Source organism: Bombina bombina, chromosome 1 (assembly GCF_027579735.1).
Source record: "Bombina bombina isolate aBomBom1 chromosome 1, aBomBom1.pri, whole genome shotgun sequence".
NCBI lineage: Eukaryota > Metazoa > Chordata > Amphibia > Anura > Bombinatoridae > Bombina > Bombina bombina.
Window position 1 is genome coordinate 25,742,387 of NC_069499.1, and position 25,472 is coordinate 25,767,858.

At 39.7% G+C, this 25,472-nt stretch overlaps 1 protein-coding gene across 1 annotated transcript in view; it reads right to left on the reverse strand.

The window, feature by feature from the left end:
* The window catches only part of SYNE2 (spectrin repeat containing nuclear envelope protein 2), a 799,180-nt gene that overhangs the window by 745,246 nt on the left and 28,462 nt on the right, over positions 1-25,472 (reverse strand). Inside the window, exon 2 of the mRNA XM_053697281.1 lies at positions 747-866. Coding sequence (XP_053553256.1) covers positions 747-831 — 85 coding nt within the window. The 5' untranslated portion in view covers positions 832-866. The remainder of the gene's footprint in view (positions 1-746; positions 867-25,472) is intronic.

Here is a 25,472-nt window from a genome sequence, read left to right on the forward strand (position 1 = left end):
CTGTATGTATTTATGTATGTATGTACTGTATGTATGTATATATGTACTGTATGTATATATGTATATATGTACTGTATGTATATATGTACTGTATGTATATATGTATATATGTACTGTATGTATATATGTACTGTATGTATGTATATATGTACTGTATGTATTTATGTATATATGTACTGTATGTATATATGTATATATGTACTGTATGTATATATGTATATATGTACTGTATGTATGTATATATGTACTGTATGTATGTATTTATGTATATATGTACTGTATGTATTTATGTATATATGTACTGTATGTATGTATATATGTACTGTATGTATATATGTACTGTATGTATGTATGTATGTATTTATGTATGTATGTACTGTATGTATATATGTACTGTATGTATGTATTTATGTATATATGTACTGTATGTATTTATGTATATATGTACTGTATGTATGTATATATGTACTGTATGTATATATGTACTGTATGTATGTATGTATTTATGTATGTATGTACTGTATGTATATATGTGCTGTATGTATGTATGTATATGTTTAGAATAAGAAAAGAAAAAAACAGTTCATGCGTTTATATTACTTCACATATGAATTGTTCCCACTTGAATTACTGTAAATCATGTTGGAGCTAAATGTAACAACTGATATAAAAAGGTAAGGCAGAGCTAAAACCACAACAAGATTACTCACACTGTACTTTGCAGAATATGATTATTTAGACCGTACCTTGCAGAATATGGTGCCGATCGTCTATAGCAAGGGTTTGTCGCTCCTCGTCTACAGACCCGGACGACCCCGTATCAGATGACATCTTGTAGAATACATAGGCACGGGGACAGGAACTTTCTGTAGAGCAAAATCAAACAGCTTAGTGCTTAGAAAATGTGCTTTATCTGCAAAATAAACACCAATCTCCACCCTGTTTGCCCTTTAGCTATGTTACATGTTCTGATAGAATTTCAGCCAAAATTAGTTTTCTAAAATGCCACACGAGCAAGATAAAAACCATTTATCATTTACTGACCCCTCCTTTTACATATACAGTTAGGCACGGCTTCTGATTGTATCATTCAATCCTGGGCTGGAGCCCATATTTACATGTACACATTATTAGGCAACCAATAGTGCTTTAGGGACTGATAAGTCACTGGATATCCTGAAGATGCAACTGCTCACAGATAACTAAGGACAACTCCCATAAGGAACACAACGCCAATAGCAGGAGAGAAAAAAAGTAGCTTAATACAGAGCAGCAACAGCCATTAATTACAAATAAACAAGCTGAAATTACTTTTTCGGTTCCAGGGGTCTGGTCCGAGGTCTGACGGGAAGTGTGGCTGACAGAGGGGCTGCAGGACCAGGGGTCTCATCTGACCGGTTATGTTGCTGACAGGAGCTACAGGGCCAGGTGTATAACCTTTAGATCTGATGGGGTTATGTGGCTGACAGAGGAGCTGCAGGGCCAGGGGCCTCATCTGACCGGTTATGTGGCTGACAGAGGGGCTACAGGGCCAGGAGTCTGATCTGAGGTCAGATGGGGTTATGTGGCTGACTGAGGAGCTGCAGGGCCAGGGGTCTGATCTGAGGTCTGATGGGGTTATGTGGCTGACAGAGGGGCTACAGGGCCAGGAGTCTGATCTGAGGTCAGATGGGGTTATGTGGCTGACTGAGGAGCTGCAGGGCCAGGGGTCTGATCTGAGGTCTGATGGGGTTATGTGGCTGACAGAGGAGCTGCAGGTCCAGGGGTCTGATCTGAGGTCCGATGGGGTTATGTGGCTGACAGAGGGGCTACAGGGCCAGGGGTCTGATCTGAGGTCAGATGGGGTTATGAGGCTGACAGAGGGGCTACAGGGCCAGGGGTCTGATCTGAGGTCTGATGGGGTTATGTGGCTGACAGAGGGGCTACAGGGCCAGGAGTCTAATCTGAGGTCAGATGGGGTTATGTGGCTGACAGAGGGGCTACAGGGCCAGGGGTCTGATGGGGTTATGTGGCTGACAGAGGGGCTACAGGACGGGTCTGATGTAAGGTCTGATGGGGTTATGTGTCTGACAGAGGGGCTACAGGGCAAGGGGTCTGATCTGAGGTCAGATGGGGTTATGTGGCTGACAGAGGGGCTACAGGGCCAGGGGTCTGATCTGAGGTCAGATGGGGTTATGAGGCTGACAGAGGGGCTACAGGGCCAGGGGTCTGATCTGAGGTCAGATGGGGTTATGTGGCTGACAGAGGGGCTACAGGGCCAGGAGTCTGATCTGAGGTCAGATGGGGTTATGTGGCTGACAGAGGGGCTACAGGGCCAGGGGTCTGATCTGAGGTCAGATGGGGTTATGAGGCTGACAGAGGGGCTACAGGGCCAGGGGTCTGATCTGAGGTCAGATGGGGTTATGTGGCTGACAGAGGGGCTACAGGGCCAGGGGTCTGATCTGAGGTCAGATGGGGTTATGAGGCTGACAGAGGGGCTACAGGGCCAGGGGTCTGATCTGAGGTCAGATGGGGTTATGTGGCTGACAGAGGGGCTACAGGGCCAGGGGTCTAATCTGAGGTCAGATGGGGTTATGTGGCTGACAGAGGGGCTACAGGGCCAGGGGTCTGATGGGGTTATGTGTCTGACAGAGGGGCTACAGGGCAAGGGGTCTGATCTGAGGTCTGATGGGGTTATGTGGCTGACAGAGGGGCTACAGGACGGGTCTGATGTAAGGTCTGATGGGGTTATGTGTCTGACAGAGGGGCTACAGGGCAAGGGGTCTGATGTAAGGTCTGATGGGGTTATGAGTCTGACAGAGGGGCTACAGGGCAAGGGGTCTGATCTGAGGTCTGATAGGGTTATGTGGCAGACAGAGGGGCTACAGGGCAGTTTGAGATCTGATGTGGGATTTGTGTATGGGGCTGACAGTTATACTTTGATAAGAGACAGAAATCTTTGATAAGACAGGGGGTGTGGGTGGCAAATGGACTGCAGGCCCAGGGGTCTATTTGCTCTTTATAAATTGTGATACTGATTTACACACCGGTTCACTTTATAGTATTATTTACTCTAGAAGTTTTGAGAACCCTGACCTAGACTACAGTAAACAGGGGACAGGTTACACTAGTGATCGCGTTTGCCTGTCTCTCCCAGCAGACAGCGCTATCAGCAAACACTCTGATAAGGGGAAAATGTCCTCGCTGCCGCCTTAGAAGAGTATGTGGGACTGAGACAAGAATAGAAGGAAGGAGATAACAAGATCTGCCCTCAGTGACCCCTGAGATCTATTTAGGGTGCCATGTCACCTCACTAGAAATATAACCTGTCACTCTTACAGTCAGTCTAATAGATCATTCAATCTGTATCTGAGACAATAACATTTATTTTGGCAATTGCTGCCTGTGATATAGCAATTTGATTTCAAAACAAATACAAAATTCTTTATCCTAAAAATAGAGCACGAGCTTGAGTACTACATAAGTCACTAATGGATATGCCTGGGTGTATAGCTTCTGTATTCCATAACACAGGGCTTGACAAATGTCAGAAACTGGAAGCCTGGAAAACACGGCTTCTTGAATTCTACTTATGGCTCTTAACTTTAGTAAACACACAAATAATAATATATTCCCTACAAATGTTCAATGGCACAGGGCCGATGTAGGTAAGGTCGGTACCCTCTGACTGCTGTCCTCTCCCCCAGATGGCTCATTTGAGTTGCACCCCCTTGGATTCCCACCCAACAGAAGACCACAGAGCATACATTTATAATTCTGATTATTTCTTCTGCCACAAAACCACAACACAGATGATTAGTTTGGCTTTTTTCCTAAGGCCACGAAACCAAGCGTAGAGGGCCACATTTGCCCATGGGCTGTCAGTTGGCCATCCCTGGACTAAAACAATTCTCTCATCATAGCATAAAAAAGCATATTTATGCAATATTCATTTTTAATAAAGGTCTTAACTATGTATTTACTGTAAGTATTTCACATTGTAATATTTTGTACATAGCAGAATATGTTCTATATATGTATAAATAGATATATATATATATATATATATATATATATATATATATATATATATATATATATATATATATATATATATATATATATGTGTGTGTGTGTATCTATACCTATACATATGTCATGCCAGTTTCAGGAAAAGCACTCCTCCGGATTTAAACAAACCTAAACATTTATTGGTTTAGGAGGAGTGCTTTTCCTGAAACTTGCATGACTGTTATTTGATTTGAAGAGCACCACGGTGGTTGGAACTTTATAGTGTGCTGGGCTCATCAGCTTTGGTATATATATATATATATATATATATATATATATATATCTATATATATATATATATATATATATATATATATATATATATATATAGTACAAAATATATGTAGACATAAGTATTTATAAATAAATAGAACATATTCTGTTATTTGAAGAAAATTGGAATGTGAAATATTCATATTTTCATGCTGGGTTAGTACAAATGAGAATATGCAATCGGGTTTGCGCGAGAGTGGGGTGTTAGTATTTTTTTTTCACTTCTATGGGGGTATACGTGAACGTGCACGCAATACTCTAAATTTGGCTTTTTGAGCTTGTCGGGTTAGCGCGAGAGCGAAAACAGTTTACTTTCAACTCGTAATATGAGCACAACCCGACAAGCGCAAAAAGATTACTTCTAACGCAATTAACACTTGAGCGGAAGCGTTAATTTGCCTGATTTGGTGATGTTATGCTCTGCAATACTGTTTTTAAAGTGACATAGAAGCACAATAGTAAAATGCTCTTATACCCTAGTGAATTGTGTTATTGCATTATGGCTTAAACACAAGGGTTGCAATGCACTTCTGTCTTTGAGTTGACACACATATGCATTGACACTCGGGGGCGGGCTTTAACGTTCCTCAGGATACGACTCAGTTAAACTATTTTTAAGGGATACAACCCTTGAAAGGCCTTATCTATTGTGGACAGTTAAGGGGCATATATAATAAGCTCCTGCACAGATCAAACAATCACTGTAGCATGTTGCGCGGTAGCTTTCCAGCATCCTGTAAGATACGGTACAGCCTGTGAGAGAGCAGTGGCAAAAACAAAGCTTACCAGAAAAGAGGACATAATAAACCATGCACTGCAGTTTATTGTTAAACATAATTAAATATCTTATATGGAATTAAATGTTAAGTATAATGTTTATGGTGTTTGTTGTGATATTATAATATATAATGCTTTCTTCCTAGTTTGTGCTCTGACTTGTAAATGTATATAATTGTTGCAAAGAAGCAGGGGCGGGGACAGTGTTGTTGAAGTGAGGAACCAGGAAATAAAGTGTGTAGTTAGTTGCTGTATAAATGGACTCTGTGTCAGATATATTTCTAAACCACCTGGATTTACAAACACTACATTTTGGCGACGAGGATTATGTTTGAACCCTATTGCTTTGTCTCAGCAAACAGTGAGTAACCTGCTGCAATACACACACAAGAATGGCTGCATGTAATGAATACAACTTCCCTGTGTTTGATTCTGATGCAGAACTAAGCTCAGTAGGCCCAAGATGGCTAAAATGGATTCAGAGATTTGAAAATTATCTTATTGCTTTGGATGTTACTGATGCAAACAGAAAAAAGGCTTTACTGCTTCATTTAGCTGGAGAAAAAGTGTATGACATTTATGATACCTTGTCTGCAACCACTGACTCATACAATGATGTTAAAGATAAACTGACAACATATTTTCTCCCTAAAAAGAACACTCAGTATGAAATATACACATTCAGACAGGCAACACAACAGGGTGATGCATTTCAAACCAGGTTACGTTTACTAGGAAAGAATTGTGAGTTTTCTAATGTTGAAAATGAGATTAAAGCACAGATAATACAAAGCTGCACTTCTTCAAAACTTAGGAAATATGCACTGAGACAATCTGAACTATCTTTAAAAGATTTGCTTGATTATGGCAGAACATTAGAAATTGCTGACAGGCAAGCTGCAAGCATAGAAAATAGATCTACTGAAGATCAGTTTATTACAAATAGAGTTCAAAAAGACAGTTCAACAGTACAGCCCACAAAAAAGAAACAGATCTCATGTGTGTTATGCAGGAACTGTGGGGGTTTCTATCCACATAATGGGACTTGTCCTGCAAGAAATAAGCAATGCAGGGCATGTGGGAAATTTAATCACTTTGCAAAGCAATGTAGAACAAAACTGTATCAAATACCTCAATCACATACTGAACCACATACATCAGAACAGTGGAAAGTAAATCTAGTCAAATCTCCTGATCAAAAAGGACAATATTCAAACAATGATGACAAATATGTATTTGTAGTAAACAACATGTGTAACCTAACTCAGCCACAAGTTGATGTACTCATTAATGACACTAAAATCACTGCATTGATTGATTCAGGATCTGCTGTCAATTTAGTGGGTGAACAAACATTTCACATGTTAAAACCACAACCACAGTTATTACAGAGTAAAATAAATATATATGCATATGGATCAACTAAACCCCTTAATGTCATTGGTAAATTTACAGCCACATGTGCATTTAAACACAACAAAACAGCAACTATGTTTTATGTTGTAAAGGGTCAAAATTCTTCTCTTCTGAGTTTTGAAACTTCATCCAGTTTGGGACTTATAAAGCTTATGAATGCAATTTCACCTAGAAAGGACACAGGATCTGTAGCAGATCGGTTAGTACAGCAGTATTCCCATTTGTTTAATGGCATTGGTAAATTGAAAGATTTTCAAGTACAGCTGCATATTAATCCACATATAAAACCTGTAATACAACCACATAGAAGAATTCCATTTCATCTAAGGCACAAGGTTGATGCTGAACTCAGGAACCTTGAAACACAAGGAATCATCGAAAGAGTGCAGGGGCCAACTCCATGGGTCTCCCCAATAGTATCAATGCCAAAACCCAAAGACCCAAATAGTGTAAGAATTTGCATAGACATGAGGCAAGCCAACACTGCCATTATCAGGGAGCGCCACGTTACTCCAACATTAGATGATATAATTCATGATCTCAACCAGGCAAAAGTTTTCTCCAAACTTGATTTAAAATCAGGCTATCATCAACTGGAATTGGATCCAACAAGTAGATATATAACTACATTCTCAACACACACAGGATTGTGGAGATACAAGCGCCTAAGTTTTGGTGTTTCTTCTGCTGCTGAAGTATTTCAAAATGCAATACAGCAAACATTATCTGGAACTCCAGGAGTTAAAAACTTCAGCGATGATATCATTGTGTTTGGAGCTACTCAAGAGGACCATGATAAAAATCTCACAGCAGTTTTTGAGCGACTTCATGAGAAAGGACTTACCTTAAATTGTAGTAAGTGTGAATTTAACAAAACTAAACTAGAATTTTATGGATTTGTTTTTTCAGCTGAAGGCATATCAGCAGACCCAAAGAAAGTGGAAGCAATTCAGAATGCAAATCCTCCAATAGACGCCAGTGAAGTCAGAAGTTTCCTAGGGATGGTAAACTACTGTTCTCGATTTATCCCTAATTTCTCTACTATTGCCACACCTTTAAGAGAGTTAACAAAGAAAAGTGTGCCATGGCGTTGGACTGAAACTGAACAACAAGCTTTTCAACAACTGAAACAGAGTTTGACCAGTGACAAGACAATGTCCTATTTTAACCCTCAACGGCAAACTATTCTTTTAGTAGATGCTAGCCCTGTTGGTTTAGGTGCTATTCTGGCGCAGAGAGACAAAGGCAAGCATTATATAATTGCTTATGGTAGCCGTTCTTTAAATGATGTGGAAAAACGTTATTCTCAAACAGAACGTGAAGCTCTGGCAATAGTTTGGAGTTGTGAATACTTTCATTTATATTTATATGGTTGTCCATTCACACTGATCACAGATCACAAGCCTTTACAGTTGATCTGGAATAATCCAAAATCCAAACCACCCGCTAGAATAGAAAGATGGGGTTTAAGACTACAACCATATAATTTTACTGTGGTTTACAAATCTGGAAAAGAGAACCCAGCAGACTATATGTCTCGACATCCTATATCAACAGATTCATTCACAAGTTCACCAAGTTCCATGGATGCAGAGGAATATATCAATTTTGTTACTAATCATGCTATACCTAAAGCATTGAGTTTAGAAGAAATACAACAAGCAACATTAGCTGATCCTATACTGCAAAAACTCGCTGTATTAGTTCGGAATGGAAAATGGTACACAGCTGATTCTGACAAAATACATGGAAAAGAGTTGAAGTCATTTGCAAGATTTAGCAAAGAACTCTCAGTGAATAATGACAACAGTATTATCTTGCGAGGTAATCGACTAGTCATTCCGACATGTTTACAACAGCAAGTATTATCCTTAGCACATGAAGGTCACCAAGGAATAGTTAAAATGAAAAGTTTATTGCGAGAAAAAGTGTGGTTTCCATCAATAGATCAACAAGCAGAAAAGTTGGTGAGAAATTGTATTGTGTGTCAAGCCACAACTCCAGGAGCTCACATAGAACCTTTAAAAATGTCTGCATTGCCTGAAGCACCATGGTGTAATGTGAGTATAGATTTTTATGGTCCATTACCTACTAGAGATTATTTGATGGTGATTATAGACGAATATTCAAGATACCCGGTAGTAGAAGTTATCAGCTCAACATCTTCAGTCACTGTTATTCCGGTTTTAGACAAAGTTTTCTCTTTATTGGGAATTCCTAAAATTGTTAAAACAGATAACGGTCCCCCATTTAACAGTACTCAGTTTAATAAATTTGCTTCATATCTTGGATTTAAACATAGGCGCATTACTCCTTTGTGGCCACAAGCTAATGCAGAAGCTGAAAGATTCATGCGTTCTATGGGGAAATTTCTAAGGGCAACTACAGCGCAAGGTAGACCATGGAAACAAAATTTATACTCTTTTCTGAGAGACTATCGATCAACTCCCCATTGTACTACTGGCAGATCACCTGCAGAGCTGTTATTCAATCGCAAACTTCGGATCAAAATTCCGGATATAAATGATTCGCTAACAGAGACACTCAACAAGGACTTAATACAAAAAGACAGTCATGCCAAAGCCAAGATGAAAGCTTATGCAGATAAATATTATCATACCAAATCTGCTCCTTTTGCTGTTGGAGACAGAGTCCTGTGTAGGCAAGATAGACGACACAAGTTGGATACTTTATATGATGTCATCCCATATACAGTTACAAGAATTCAAGGATCAATGATCACTGCAGAAAGAAATGGACATACAATAACTCGGAACTCTTCTTTCTTCAAGAAACTACACAAAGAACAGGACATTGAAGTATCTGATGCAGAAGATGATGATTCTGATATACCCAAATTATTTCAAGAACATGATGATAATATGAATAACTCAGAGAGCAGTGAGGGGGAAGAAAACATAGCATATGATCAGTCCTTAGATACTAATCGAAAATACCCTCTCAGAGAAAATAGAAGACCTCCTGAATACCTTAAAAACTATGAAAAATAATGTGTTTTCATGTAATGTATTATGTCATCATGCAACTCTTTTATGTGAAATATAGTTGGTCTTATTTCTAGATATTAAGCATAGTATATATATAGTTATATTTATGTTTAGTTTAATTGTTATGTTTCTAATCTAAAGTAAGGGAGAGATATGGTGTTTGTTGTGATATTATAATATATAATGCTTTCTTCCTAGTTTGTGCTCTGACTTGTAAATGTATATAATTGTTGCAAAGAAGCAGGGGCGGGGACAGTGTTGTTGAAGTGAGGAACCAGGAAATAAAGTGTGTAGTTAGTTGCTGTATAAATGGACTCTGTGTCAGATATATTTCTAAACCACCTGGATTTACAAACACTACAATGTTGTTCCTAAACATGAACCTGGTTCAATTTTAATCAGAGTAGCTAAAAGGATTTAGAAATATTTGTTCAAATCTAAATTGTATCTACAGTTGCAAACAATATCCAGATTTGCAATCTGCAGCCTACCAGAATAAAATATAATCGTACAATAATTATTTCTATTATCATTTTTTTTTTTGTGACGCTAAATTCTGTAGCGCTGGACACTTGAGTAGTGATAATACAATCACAGATACATAAAAGACTTAAAGGGACAGTTTACTCAAACAAATTATCCCCTTTAATTTCTTCCCAATGATTCACTTTACCTGCTGGAGTGTATTAAATTGTTTACAAGTATTTCCTTTATCCTTATATTGGCATTTTAAATAGTTGATTTAGCCTGTGGTATCCCCACCTATTGTGAAAGTTTCTGGCCTTAGGTCCAAGCTATAAATAAGCTGTGTAAACACAGCCAGCAGAAACAAATTACACTCCCAGTGGGGTATAGAAGAGATAAGGTAATAAAATGTTATCACAGTGTGATACAGTAATGAGATCTGATTATACCTACAAGCTCAACCCATTTTATAAGATTGTGGCTTAAAAACACAAAATCATTTATTTTATATACACAAATAAACCTTAAAAAGCAAATTCTCATACATTTCATACTCTGCAGTTGGTAAAAAAGTAATTTAACCCCTTAATGACCAAGGACGTACGCCACACGTCCTCAAAAAAAAGTCAGTTAATGACCGAGGACGTGTGGCGTACGTCCTTGGTCTGGAAAGCAGCTGGAAGCGATCCTGCACGCTTCCAGCTGCTTTCCGGTTATTGCAGTGATGCCTCGATATCGAGGCATCCTGCAATAACCCCCCTTGGCCATCCGATGCAGAGAGAGCCACTCTGTGGCCCTCTCTGCACCGGACATCGGTGGCCGGTATCGTTGGTGGGTGGGAGCAAGTCTGGGAGGCGGGTGGTCGGCCATCGATGTGCCGAATGGAGTGGAGGGGGGCGGGATCGGGGGGGGGGGCAGCGCGCACGGGAGCGCGCGCGTGCACGGGGGGGGGGGGGGGGGGGCGCGTGCACGGGGCGGGAGCGGGAGGGAACCGCTGCACTACAGAAAAATAAACTGGGTAAAGTAATCAAAAAAAGTTATTAAAGCTGTAAATAAACAGCTAAGGGACCTGGAAGGGGTGGGGGGGTTGATCTTGGGGGGGGGGGAAGCTACACTACAGAAAAGATCATTTAAAAAAATAAAAAGGCACATTTTTTTTTACTACACTGGGTACTGGCAGACAGCTGCCAGTACCCAAGATGGCGCCCATTAAGGCAGAGGGGGAGGGTTAGAGAGCTGTTTGGTGGGGGATCAGTGAGGCTGGGAGCTAAGGGGGGATCCTACACAGCAGCATATGTAAATATGCTTAAAAAACACAAAAAAGGCCCAAATATAGCTTTTATTTTAGTACTGGCAGAGTTTCTGCCAGTACTTAAGATGGCGGGGACAATTGTGGGGTGGGGGAGGGAAGAGAGCTGTTTGGGAGGGATCAGGTGGTCTCATGTTTCAGGTGGGAGGCTGAGCTCTACACTAAAGCTAAAATTAACCCTGCAAGCTCCCTACAAGCTACATAATTAACCCCTTCACTGCTAGCCATAATACACGTGTGAAATGCAGCGGCATTTGGCGGCCTTCTAATTACCAAAAAGCAACGCCAAAGCCATATATGTCTGCTATTTCTGAACAAAGGGGATCCCAGAGAAGCATTTACAACCATTTGTGCCATAATTGCACAAGCTGTTTGTAAATGATTTCAGTGAGAAACCTAAAATTGTGAAAAATTTAACGGTTTTTTTAATTTGATCGCATTTGGCGGTGAAATGGTGGCATGAAATATACCAAAATTGGCCTAGATCAATACTAGGGGTTGTCTACTACACTACACTAAAGCTAAAATTATCCCTAAAGGCTCCCTACATGCTCCATAATTAACCCCTTCACTGCTGGGCATAATACACGTGTAGTGCGCAGTGGCATTTAGCAGCCTTCTAATTACTAAAAAGCAACGCCAAAGCCATATATGTCTGCTATTTCTGAACAAAGGGGATCCCAGAGAAGAATTTACAACCATTTAAGCCATAATTACACAAGCTGTTTGTAAATAATTTCAGTGAGAAACCAAAAGTTTGTGAAAAAATTAGTAAAAAAGTGAACGATTTTTTGTATTTAATCGCATTTGGCGGTGAAATGGTGGCATGAAATATACCAAAATGGGCCTAGATGAATACTTTGGGATGTCTACTAAAAAAAAATATATACATGTCAATGGATATTCAGAGATTCCTGAAAGATATTAGTGTTCTAATGTAACTAGCGCTAATTTTGAAAAATAATGGTTTGGAAATAGCAAAGTGCTAATTGTATTTATGGCCCTATAACTTACAAAAAAAGCAAAGAACATGTAAACATTGGGTATTTCTAAACTCAGGACAAAATTTAGAAACTATTTAGCATGGGTGTTTTTTGGTAGTTGTAGATGTGTAACAGATTTTGGGGGTCATAGTTAGAAAAAGTGTGTTTTTTTCAATTTTTTCCTCATATTTTATATTTTTTTTTATAGTAAATGATAAGATATGATGAAAATAATGGTATCTTTAGAAAGTCCATTTAATGGCGAGAAAACCGGTATATAATATGTGTGGGTACAGTAAATGAGTAAGAAGAAAATTACAGCTAAACACAAACACCGCAGAAATGTAAAAATAGCCTTGGTCCCAAACGGACAGAAAATGGAAAAGTGCTCTGGTCACTAAGGGGTTAAAAGACATTAAGGGAAAAACTATTTTACAGTATACTGTCCCTTTAACCAATGAATAGAGGAGAACAGCATTGCTCTGAAGAGCTTACAATCTACAGTACACACACTCCGACACACCAATTCTGGTCTAGGAACTGTCAGTTTCACGCAGGAGAGATTACCTTAGTGTATGCGCTTCTCACAATAACCCAGGAATTGCAGAGGTTACTCTCACATTGGTGCATACAGGGAAGTTTTAGATTAGAAATGATCTCATGTAACTCACCTCCAGCATTGACTCACATGGATCAATTACGCTGACAACGAGCTGCGGAGAAACAATACTTATTTCTGTGCTTGCTGACTGCACATACAAAAGAATCTGCAGAAGCTTCAAAGGATTTGGTTTTTTAGTTATTGAGAAAAAGAAGATTTTTTTGAATGCTGCACCTTAATGGAAAGGTGAAACTCTCTACGTCTACACTAAAACAAATGTATCTGTTCCTATTAAGCACCCAGCAACAGAAACCTGTAACAAAGCTGTGCTCCTAAGGATCAGATTAAAGTAATACAGATATATATTCCCAAATCCGGAATTCCAAAATCCAAGCTTATTCTGAAATCCAAACTTTTTAACAATTCATTTTTTTTTTTAATTCAATTATTTATTTATTTTTAAAAACTACAGTTTCTGATGGCGCTATGTATACAAAAGTATTAGAAATAATATAAAACTAGCTTTATGTTCCATGTAGTAACTGTATTATAACAAGTAAATATTGTCTAAATGACATATTAGCTGTTTACATTTGGTCCCATTCCCTCTCCCATTTTAAAGATCCAAATATTCCAAAATCCAATCTTATTCTGAAATCCAAACCTTTTTGTCCCAAGCAGTTTGGATAAAAGGTTTTTCTACTTGTAATTATTTTATTTGTTTTCTATTAAACACACTTTCGAGGGTAAAAATAACATACGTACTCTGTTTTGATTTAAAAAAAAAAATGTAATCACTTTTTTAAAAACAGTATTTATCCTCTGCAAAACATATAAACAAATAGCGTTCCATAGCCAGGCGCAACAGACACAGCCAATGAGCCAATCAGGAATGGCATATATATGTATCCACCAATAATAGCATTGTTTTAATGAAAAAGAGTATTTTATTTTTAAGGTAGCATTTTACACAATAATAAAATGTTCCAATCTGCTAAAAGAAGTTTATCATTTCTAGGACAAGCCTCCTCAGTCATGATTCCATAAAACCTGTGAAACTAATATCTTGCGGAAAAAGGTTGTTGCATGATCAAAACTTAAAATTGCGGAATTAATAGAGATTTGTATCTTCCATTAGATATTAGTACTCTCTGCTATAATCAATGCAGCATTTATCTCGTAAACCATTTGTCGGCACATAGAACGAGCTTACAGAGAAGGATACAGCAAATCAAAACCGCCTTCAACACCTTACAGAACAAACAAAGTAAAACAACAACTCCGTCTATAAAACATCGCAGTTATAAGGAAACGTGAAAACAGTTAAAAACAAAGAGAATACAAATAAAAACAAGACAACCGCCTGCTTTGAAACAGTGAGACACAAGTGTGAGACGAGATACATCATTGCATGAGACTATGAGTTCCGCGTTCTGGGCCTAAATGTAGGAGACAAATCCTGAGAGCACGTAGAGCACCCCATATCACCGCGCGTAATAAAAGTAAAAGGTAAAACGTTTTCACTTGTGCGCTAACCAGACACATGCAAAAAGACTAATAGACTTCAATGGAGCGCGAAAAGTGGAAACAAAACCTAATACCCAACAAGTCGTGCAAACCCGATCTCATTTTATCAAGTGCGCTAACACGACATGAAATATTAAAGGGACAGTCTAGTCCAAAATAAACTTTCATGATTCAGATAGGGCATGTAATTTTAAACAGCTTTCCAATTTTCTTTTATCACCAACTTTGCTTTGTTCTCTTGTTATTCTTAGTTGAAAGCTAAACATTTTCAACCTCTCCCTCAGCACTGGTACATTTCCCTCATCATTGAAACATGCACTGGTCACACCTATCCTCAAAAAACCTTCCCTTGATCCTACCTCCCCATCCAACTACCGCCCAATTTCTCCCTCTTGCTTCAAAGCTTCTCGAAAAACTAGTATATGCACGCCTATCCCATTTCCTTACGTTAAACTCCCTTCTTGACCCGCTGCAATCTGGATTTCGTCCCTATCACTCCACAGAGACAGCTATTGTTAAGGTCACCAACGACCTACTTACAGCTAAATCAAAAGGCCACTTCTCTCTGCTTATCCTCCTTGATCTGTCCGCAGCCTTTGACACTGTCGACCACCCTCTTTTGCTCCAAACCCTCCAATCCTTCGGCATCTGTGACACAGCCCTTTCGTGGCTCTCTTCCTACCTGTCAAACCGTACCTTCAGTGTAGCCTTCTCTGGGGCCTCCTCTGCCCCGTCACCCCTTTCTGTCGGAGTACCGCAAGGCTCTGTCCTCGGTCCCCTTCTCTTCTCAATCTATACGTCATCACTAGGTTCCCTTATTAAGTCCCACAGTTTCCAATATCATCTGTATGCCGATGACACCCAAATCTACTTCTCTGCACCAGAACTATCTCCTTCCTTGCTAACCCGTGTCACTAACTGTCTTTCTCACATCTCTTCCTGGATGTCCTCTCACTACCTCAAGCTAAATCTCTCCAAAACTGAGCTCCTCATTTTCCCCCCTTCTTCCAAAATCTCCACCCCCAATATCTCTATAACTGTCGACAACTCCATCATTACCCCTACCCCGCATGCCCGATGTCTCGGGGTCACATTTGACTCAAATCTTTCCTTCACTCCTCACATTCAGTCCTTGGCCACAGCCTGCCGCTTCCACCTTAAAAACATCTCTAAAATTAGACACTTCCTTACACAAGACACAACTAAGATTTTAATCCACTCTCTCATTCTTTCCCGCCTTGATTACTGCAACTCTGTCCTCTCTGGTCTCCCCTCCTACCGCCTAGCTCCTTTACAATCCATAATCAATGCCTCTGCCAGACTCATCTTCCTTACACGTCGCTCTTCATCTGCTGCGCCTCTCTGCCAATCCCTTCACTGGCTTCCTCTTGCCTCTAGGATCAAACACAAAACTCTCACTCTTACATACAAAGCCCTCAACTGCACTGCTCCCCGCTACATCTCAGACCTTGTCTCCAGATACTCTCCCTCCCGTCCCCTTCGCTCTGCTCATGACCTCCTACTCTCCTCCTCTCTTGTCACCTCATCACACTCCCGTTTACAGGACTTCTCCAGACTGGCTCCCATCTTATGGAACTCTCTGCCTCGCTCCACAAGACTCTCTTCTAGTTTTAAAAGCTTCAAGTGCTCCCTAAAGACTCTACTGTTCAGGGACGCATACAACCTACGCTAACCTTTCCTAATACCAGTTCCTCTCCTCCACTGCAATCCCCTGAACCCTCTTAGCATGTAAGCCTAAAAGTCCAGCTGTCTGTAGATCACCTTCTTAAGAGCTGACTACAACAGTGCAACTCTTGGCAGGGCCCTCTACCCTATAATTGTTTTGTTGTACTCCCCCTTTGTTTATAGCGCTGCGGAATCTGTTGGCGCTCTACAAATAACCGATAATAATAATAAACCTAGGAGGTTCATATGCTAATTTCTTAGACCTTGAAGGCCGCCTCTTATATAAATGCATTTTGACAGTTTTTCACCACTAGAGGGTGTTAGTTTATGTGTTTCATATAGATAACTGTGCTCACGCACGTGGAGTTACCTAGGAGTCAGCTCTGATTGGCTAAAATGCAAGTCTGTCAAAAGAACTGAAATAAGGGGGCAGTCTGCAGAGGCTTAGATACAAGGTAATCACAGAGGTAAAAAGTATATTAATATAACTGTGTTGGTTATGCAAAACTGGGGAATGGGTAATAAATGGATTATCTATCTTTTAAAACAATAACAATTCTGATTTAACAGAAATTTGTATTATATATCCCATTCAAGCTGCTTTATAATCCCACACAGCTAGCAACAGTTTCTGTGCAGACTACTGACTGGCTCAGTAACCTGCTCGGCCACCTGAACTGACCCCTTGCCTGAGATTAAACATATCATTTGTCAGATGTGTTCAGTGGCTAATCCTGATCAAGCATGAATAAGGGGCTGTGACCCTTTTCCTTGCTTTTCCTATGTGACAATAAACTAAGATTTGATTACTGAAAGTGCTGAGGACCTTGTGCTGTATTTTTATGTTTGTAAGGATCTGGCGGTGTCCTTGGGTCACTCGAGCACTGTATCCCGGTGTGTGTGCTGTTCCTGTCGTTGTTGTTATTTACTGATTGTATCTAAGCCTCTGCAGACTGCCCCTTATTTCAGTTCTTTTGACAGACTTGCATTTTAGACAATCAGTGCTCACTCCTCTGTAAATTCACGTGCATGAGCTCAATATTATTTGAAACACATGAACTAACATCCTCTAGTGGTGAAAAACTGTCAAAATGCTTTCAGATTAGAGGCGGCATTCAAGGTCTAAGAAATTAGCATATGAACCTCCTAGGTTTAGCTTTTAACTAAGAATACCAAGAGAACAAAGCAAAATTGGTAATAAAAGTAAATTGCAAAGTTGTTTAAAATTGCATGCCCTATTTGAATCATGAAAGTTTTTTTTGGACTTGACTGTCCCTTTAAGGAAAGTGTTGGGGAGGTCATCACTGAAAAGCAATTGCAGCAAACAAGAAGTTAATCTGTTGTAATATATTTCAGACTCTGCTGATATGTTAAATGTAATTATAAGTTGTTTACTGTCTCTTTAACAATGTGCCCTAGAAAGAAACTGTCCCAGTAAAGCCGGCTGAGGCAGCTATTGCCCGTTCTGTAACCCTCAGTAAAGGATTCTGCTACTTCCCTCTAAGCCCTTTTCCTTTGTGTAGACTCTAAGCAACCAGTTGTTTTGCTTGCTCCAGGCTCATAAACCTCAGCAACCACTCCCCAGGTCTGCAGGCTTCTCGCCTCAGACTTTAATCCACCCTAAACCTCGTGAGCGCCAGGGGACACCTCACTACTCTGCACGTTCCCCTGTTACATGCAATGACTTCACCATTCAATGATTCCCCTTCTTCTGACCAACTCCACCCTTGTCTTGTAAAACCCCGGAAAAATCACATCAAACACTCATAATAACAACAGGTAGTGCACACACAGGAAACATTTACAGTCTGTTGTTGTCATGGAAGCCTTGTGCATTAATGCGACACCGGGATCTACACATGGTCCTACATGGTCCTAAAAGATGCTAAATCTAAGAGTCGCCAGCATTGCTTATACAAACTCCCATTCCCCAACCGTTCTATTAGCTTCTGAGGAGCTACTGACATGTATGAGATATAAATATTTGTTTTTATGCATGTGATTCTACAAAACCATAAAATGTATCGCTTACGGCTCTTTAAAGGGACAGGAAAGACAAAATTAAAACAGAGCATGTAAGGTGATTTAAGTTTTTTTTTTTTTAAGTTTTTTTTTTAAACTTTTGTATTTTTTGTGAGCTGCTGGTGCAACGCCGTCCCCTGCAGATTTGCGGTCAATCGGCCCCCAACAGGGAGGTGTCAATTAACCCAATCGTACTCGATCGAGTTGAATTGCGGCAATGTCTGTCCACCTCCTCAGAACAGGCGGACAGGTTATGGAGCAGCGGTCTTTAGAAACACGGGCCCTCAATCTCCATCCGCAGCTTGATAAATGGGCCCCAAAGAGTATACAACAAAACAAAGCACAGCATTCCTATTAAGTTTTATGGCAGTGAAGGGGCATATAAAAGCAGGGAGTACATTTTGAACCTAGACCATAAACCAGGAATCAAATTTTAAGGGATCCGGTTGAGTTCTCTGAGAATTTGGCTCTTTGTCTAACTAATTATTTGTAAATGTCAGTTACTAAAGTATTTTGCAGCCGTCAGAAGTTTCCCTTGGAGGTTTCAGTATCTGATGGATAATACCAATGAACATGGTAAAATAATATAACTGGCACAAAGATATACTTAGAATAACATTTTCCATTCTAAAAATACTTCTGTGGGTGAATATTGTATTCCCTTTTTATAGACTTTCTGGTATATTGAGAAGAAATACACTAAGTGCATTGGTACAGATTATGGTGAGGGCTAGAAGGGAAATACCAGGTGTTCCCTAGAGTTTTATTTCATTGCTGGGGTTGCTAAACTGCTTTTATCAAATATCACAGTAAATAGAACTTAAAGGGACACTGAACCCAATTTTTTTGTTTTGTGATTCAGATAGAGCATGCAATTTAAAGCAACTTTCTAATTTACTGCTTATGATCAATTTTTCTTTGTTCTCTTGCTATCTTTATTTGAAAAAGAAGGCATCTAAGCTTTTTTTTTTTGGTTCAGAACTCTGGACAGCACTTTTTATTATATTATTATTATATGAATTTATCCACCAATCAGCAAGAACAACTCAGGTTGTTCACAAAAAATGGGCCGGCATTTAAACTTACATTCTTGCATTTCAAATAAAGATACCAAGAGAATGAAGAAAATTTGAGCATAGGAGTAAATTAGAAAGTTGCTTACAATGTCATGCTCTATCTGAATCACGAAAGAAAAAATTGGGTTCAGTGTCCCTTTAAAGGAATAGGAAACCCAACATTTTTGCATTCATGATTCAGATAGAGCAGTAATTAAACAACTTTCTTCGTTCTTTTGGTATCCTTTGTTGTAAAGCAAGGACGTACACTTAGAAGCCAGCCCATTTCTGGAGCACTATATGGCAGCAGTTTTGCAACAATGTTGTCCATGTGCAAAAGCCCTAGATGGCAGCACTATTTCCTGCCATGTAGTGAATGCTATGTTCTGTCTTAATCAGAAATGAAAAATGTTGGGTTTCATATCCCTTTAAGTATATTATTGATAGAATCTTACTTAAAGGGACATGATACCCAAATGTTGAAGCACACAAAAGTGATGCAGCATAGCTGTAAAAAAACTGACTAGAAAATATCAACTGAACATCTGTACTGTATGTAAAAAAGAAAGATATTTTACCACAATATGTCCTAAGTATTCACACCCCACTGTAAAGAGACTTTAAGCAGCCAATCAGTATGCCTGTCAGGGGACTTGCAAGGGAGTGTGCCTCATGCACACTCATGTTATTTCCCTATTCAGTTTAAGGAAGTTCACTATGAAATCTCATGAGAGTTAAGTGAAATCTCATGAGATCACAGTAAAACCGTTCATGACCTCAGCACTGCTGATGCTGATTGGCTGATGTTCTTTTCTCCCTTCCTTTTTTTTACCTGCTGCTGGGCAGTAACTGAAAGATAACCTTTTACAGAACACTTACTCTGGTGAGCTGAGGAAATTGTGAGGTAAAATATATTTCTTTTTTACCTTGAGATTCTCAGCTGATATTTTCATGTCAGCTTTTTACAGCTATCCTGCATCACTTTGAAGTGATTTAGTATATGAGTATTATGTCCCTTTAAGGTTCTTTTAAAACGAAAGTTGGTAAATGAATTTTAAATTTAGAAGCAAGCAGGGCCATTAAGGAGTCCGACTAACACTTTTTAAGGGTATTTGCGTATGAGAATATGAAGAATAACACAAAATTTAGAGCCAGTAGCAAAACCCTGGAATTTTGTCAACCCCATTATGTAATGTTCATGTGACACACCTGGTTATTGTATGTAGCTTAAGTAGTCCCACTGATCCGCTTAATGCCATAATACAATCATTTACCCAGCAATGTATTGTGTAATAAGTAGTCAACTCACTACCCTCACTACCTGCTATACATGTCACTACCTGCTATACATGTCACTACCTGCTATACATGTCACTACCTGCTATACATGTCACTACCTGCTATACATGTCACTCACTACCTGCTATACATGTCACTCACTACCTGCTATACATATCACTACCTGCTATACATATCACTACCTGCTATACATATCACTACCTGCTATACATGTCACTACCTGCTATACATATCACTACCTGCTATACATGTCACTCACTACCTGCTATACATATCACTACCTGCTATACATATCACTACCTGCTATACATATCACTACCTGCTATACATGTCACTACCTGCTATACATATCACTACCTGCTATACATGTCACTACATGTCACTACCTGCTATACATATCACTACCTGCAATACATGTCACTACCTGCTATACATATCACTACCTGCAATACATGTCACTACCTGCTATACATGTCACTTCCTGCAATACATGTCACTACCTGCTATACATATATCTACCTGCTATACATATCACTACCTGCAATATACATATCACTACCTGCAATCTGCATATCACTACCTGCTATACATGTCACTCACTACCTGCTATACATATCACTACCTGCTATACATGTCACTCACTACCTGCTATACATATCACTACCTGCTATACATATCACTACCTGCTATACATGTCACTACCTGCTATACATATCACTACCTGCTATACATGTCACTACCTGCTATACATGTCACTACATGTCACTACCTGCTATACATATCACTACCTGCAATACATGTCACTACCTGCTATACATGTCACTTCCTGCTATACATGTCACTACCTGCTATACATATATCTACCTGCTATACATGTCACTACCTGCTATACATGTCACTACCTGCAATACATGTCACTACCTGCTATACATATATCTACCTGCTATACATATCACTACCTGCAATATACATATCACTACCTGCAATCTGCATATCACTACCTGCAATCTGCATATCACTACCTGCAATCTGCATATCACTACCTGCAATCTGCATATCACTACCTGCTATACACATGTCAAGTAATTCTAAAACGTGTGAGATTAGCAATTCCTGTTAGAAGTGAAGACTTCAAACTTAAAAGGACTGTTCCCAATAAACCATTTTACCTGCTGGAGTGTAATTATTTGTTTATAAACAACTCATTTATCTTTATGTTGTCATATGAAATAGCAGTTTTAGCCTGTTAAAACCACCACCTATTCTAAAAATTGTAATACTGTAGTACTGGTTATAAAAAAAACTATGTAAGGCAACAGCAGAAATCAGTCACCATGTGATGGGTTGTAGAGACAGTCTAGCAAATTTGAAAATGTGTTTTCTGCAGCTGCTTTGAATACAAATAACTTATCAGTGGCTTGTCTGAGTACATTATCCATTTAACAGTGCTACATTACACACTGTCATTGGTTGCACATTCTTGTGACTTATTTATAACCGTCTGTAATTGGTCACAGGAGAAACGCAGAAGAAAGGAAAGTTAGGTTGCGCTTTATAGAGACTAATAAAACTTCACACAGTTTTCATTACTTAAAGCAGTGTTGCTCAACTTTTTTGTAGTTAGTACCCCTATAGGTATACGTTTGTTTCTTATGCACCCCAACTGTAGCACAAATATTATTCATCTTTTACATGAGTAAAAATGGAAATCATGTGTATCACTTCATTTCACAAGCTTGTATCGAATATATTAATGAAGTAAATATATAGGAATTAGATATTTGCTTTATGTTTTCCGGAATTTAAGATTTGACAATATTACAACATGAGAATAATAAACACATAAAACATAGTCCATTGATATTATTAATTAAATGCAATTAATGTGTGCGACGGATCGCCTGGTACCCCGAATGAGTACTTCCGTCAGAACACTTCCCTTGCCCTGGACATCCCTTTATCCAGAGCAATAGCTCCTGGTATCTCCCTTTGACCGCAGTCTAAAGTTATGGAGGGGAACAGAACTGAGACAACACTCAGTGGTCTGAACACAAAAATGAACACTTTTTATATAAATATATACTATTTAAAAGCAGCACATATTTATACACCCTGGCATTCCAGAGTCACAGAGCTTCAGGTTTTAGAGGGAATTGGTTAAACAGTAAAGCAAACATACAAACAATACATAAAACCTTTAACAATTGTCTACTCACAGGTAAATCACATTAACATATCAAGTTAATTAACTGGGGAGGAAAGTTTACTCAGACAATCTGATGTTGGGCAGTCTAGTTAACATAATCACAAAGGAACACAATCAGGTTACCCAGACAGACTCCTGGGACACAATCAGATTAGAAACGTAAATAAAATACATCTTATTACAGAATATAATAACAGCTCTTATTAACTATTAAGTCCTTTATGCCCACTTGGTTTATAGAGTCACAATTGCTCCCACAAGGGGCACTCACACCCTGTATCCATCCTGTATTTATGGATATAGGGTGACATGGACATAAGACAGAGTTATGAAAGTACATGGGGTGTCCAGCATATAAAATCCCACATTTCCATGCAGTCTGTGGGTATCCTTAAGCCCATGTACCTCCTGCCCAAAGAATGTTATATAACAGGCCCTCAGATCTTGGTGACTCACGTCAATGTGCTTCTTATATTAAAAAAAAAAAAGGAAAATTAAGTATTTTCTGCATGATGAGGAAAGTAATATTTATGGTCCTATCTTTTCAAACACAGTTTATTTGTCTTGTTTTACTGTGCCAGACTTCAGTAGGATGCACTTTACCTATTTCACAGTGGCACATTTATCTGCAACTTGTCTCAAGCCAGAATCTAAGGTTTTACCAATTTCAGGTGAATCAATGATTGAGCAGTGGCCCAACCTAGGCAGGGAAATACTCACACTCTGCCTTGTTAGGAGTGCTCAAGTGTAGAACTGAGAAACACAGCTTTGTTTAATAATGTTTGCAATAGCTGCATCAGGAAAAAATAATTAGCCAATCTCTGTAAAACCCCCAGGGGTACACGTACCACAGGTTGAAAAACTAGGATTTAAAGCGACACACTACATAATGGATACTGCTCTTTTTCAGGCAAAACAAAACAAACCAAACAGTTTCAACAGTGTGAAATACAAATTTTAGAAAATTATAGAAAATTCTTGAGTACAACGTCCCTTTGTGGTAGTGTTTGACAAATCCCTGTTGCCGGGTGCTACAGCTGAGCATTTTACATATATCTATATATAAAACCTTATGCTTGATTCATAAATACGCAGGCCTAGTTTCCATTGAGGTGGTAAAGTTTGGAATCTGTTGGTAACATAAAAATGATCCATGGACTTTAATGGAGATAATTGTTTCCATACTTTACCACCTCAATGGTAACTAAGCCACGGATGGCTCCTGAGTTTGATATCAAGTTCTGGCCTTCATAGACAACTTAAGACTCAATATTCCAGCCTTAAGGCTTTATAAATTCATGACTGCTTGCACGATTACAGACCTTGGCTTGTTCCTGATTACTGGTTCCTGACTGCTTGCACGACTACAGACCTTGGCTTGTTCCCGATAACTGGTTCCTGACTGCTTGCACGACTACAGACTTCAGCTTGTTCCTGATTACTGGTTCCTGGCTGCTTGCACGACTACAGACCTCGGTTTGTTCCTGATGAATGGTTCTTGACTACATGCACAACTACAGACCTCGGCTTGTTCCTGATTACTGGTTCCTGACTGCTTGCACAACTACAGACCTTGGCTTGTTCCTGATTACTGATTCCTGACTGCTTGCACGACTACAGACCTTGGCTTGTTCCTGATTACTGGTTCCTGACTGCTTGCACGACTACAGACATCGGCTTGTTCTTGATTACTGGTTCCTTACTGCTTGCACAACTACAGACCTCAGCTTGTTTCCGATGACTTGTTCCTGACTGCTTGCACCACTACAGAACTTGGCTTGTTCCCGATGACTAGTTCCTGACTGCTTGCACAACTACAGACCTCGGCTTCTTCCGGTGACTGGTTCCTGACTGCTTGCACAACTACAGACCTCGGCTTGTTCCCGGTGACTGGTTCCTAAATGCTTGCACGACTACAGACCTTGGCTTGTTCCTGATGAATGGCTCCTGACTGCTTGCACGACTATATACCTTGGCTTGTTCCTGACTACTGGTTCCTGACTGCTTGCTCGACTACAGACCTCGGCTTGTTCCTGATTACTGGTTCGTGACTGCTTGCACAACTACAGACCTCGGCTTGTTCCCGATGACTGGTTCCTGACTGCTTGCACGACTACAGACCTCGGCTTGTTCCTGGTGACTGGTTCCTGACTGTTTGCATGACTATAGACCTCGGCTTGTTCCTAACAAATGGTTCCTGACTGCTTGCATGACTACAGACCTTGGCTTGTTCCTGACTGCTTGCACGACTACAGACCTCGGCTTGTTCCTGATAAATGGTTCCTGACTGCTTGCACAACTACAAAACTCAGTTTGTTCCTGATTACTAGTTTCTGACTGCTTGCATGACTACAGACCTTGGCTTCTTCCTGATTACTGGCTCCTGACTGCTTGCATGACTACAGACCTCGGCTAGTTCCTAATAAATGGTTCCTGACTGCTTGCACGACTACAGACCTCGGCTTGTTCCTGACTACTTGCACGACTACAGACCTCAGCTTGTTCCTGACTATTGGTTCTTGACTGCTTGCATGACTACAGACCTCGGCATGTTCCTGACTGCTTGCACGACTACAGACCTCGGCTTGTTCCTGACTATTGGTTCTTGACTGCTTGCACGACTACAGACCTCAGCTTGTTCCTGATTACTGGTTCCTGACTGCTTGCATGACTACAGACCTCGGCTTGTTCCTGATGAATGGTTCCTGACTGCTTGCACGACTACAGACCTCAGCTTGTTTCTGACTGCTTGCACGACTACAGACCTGTAATGATATATGAATGTGTTAAGTAAT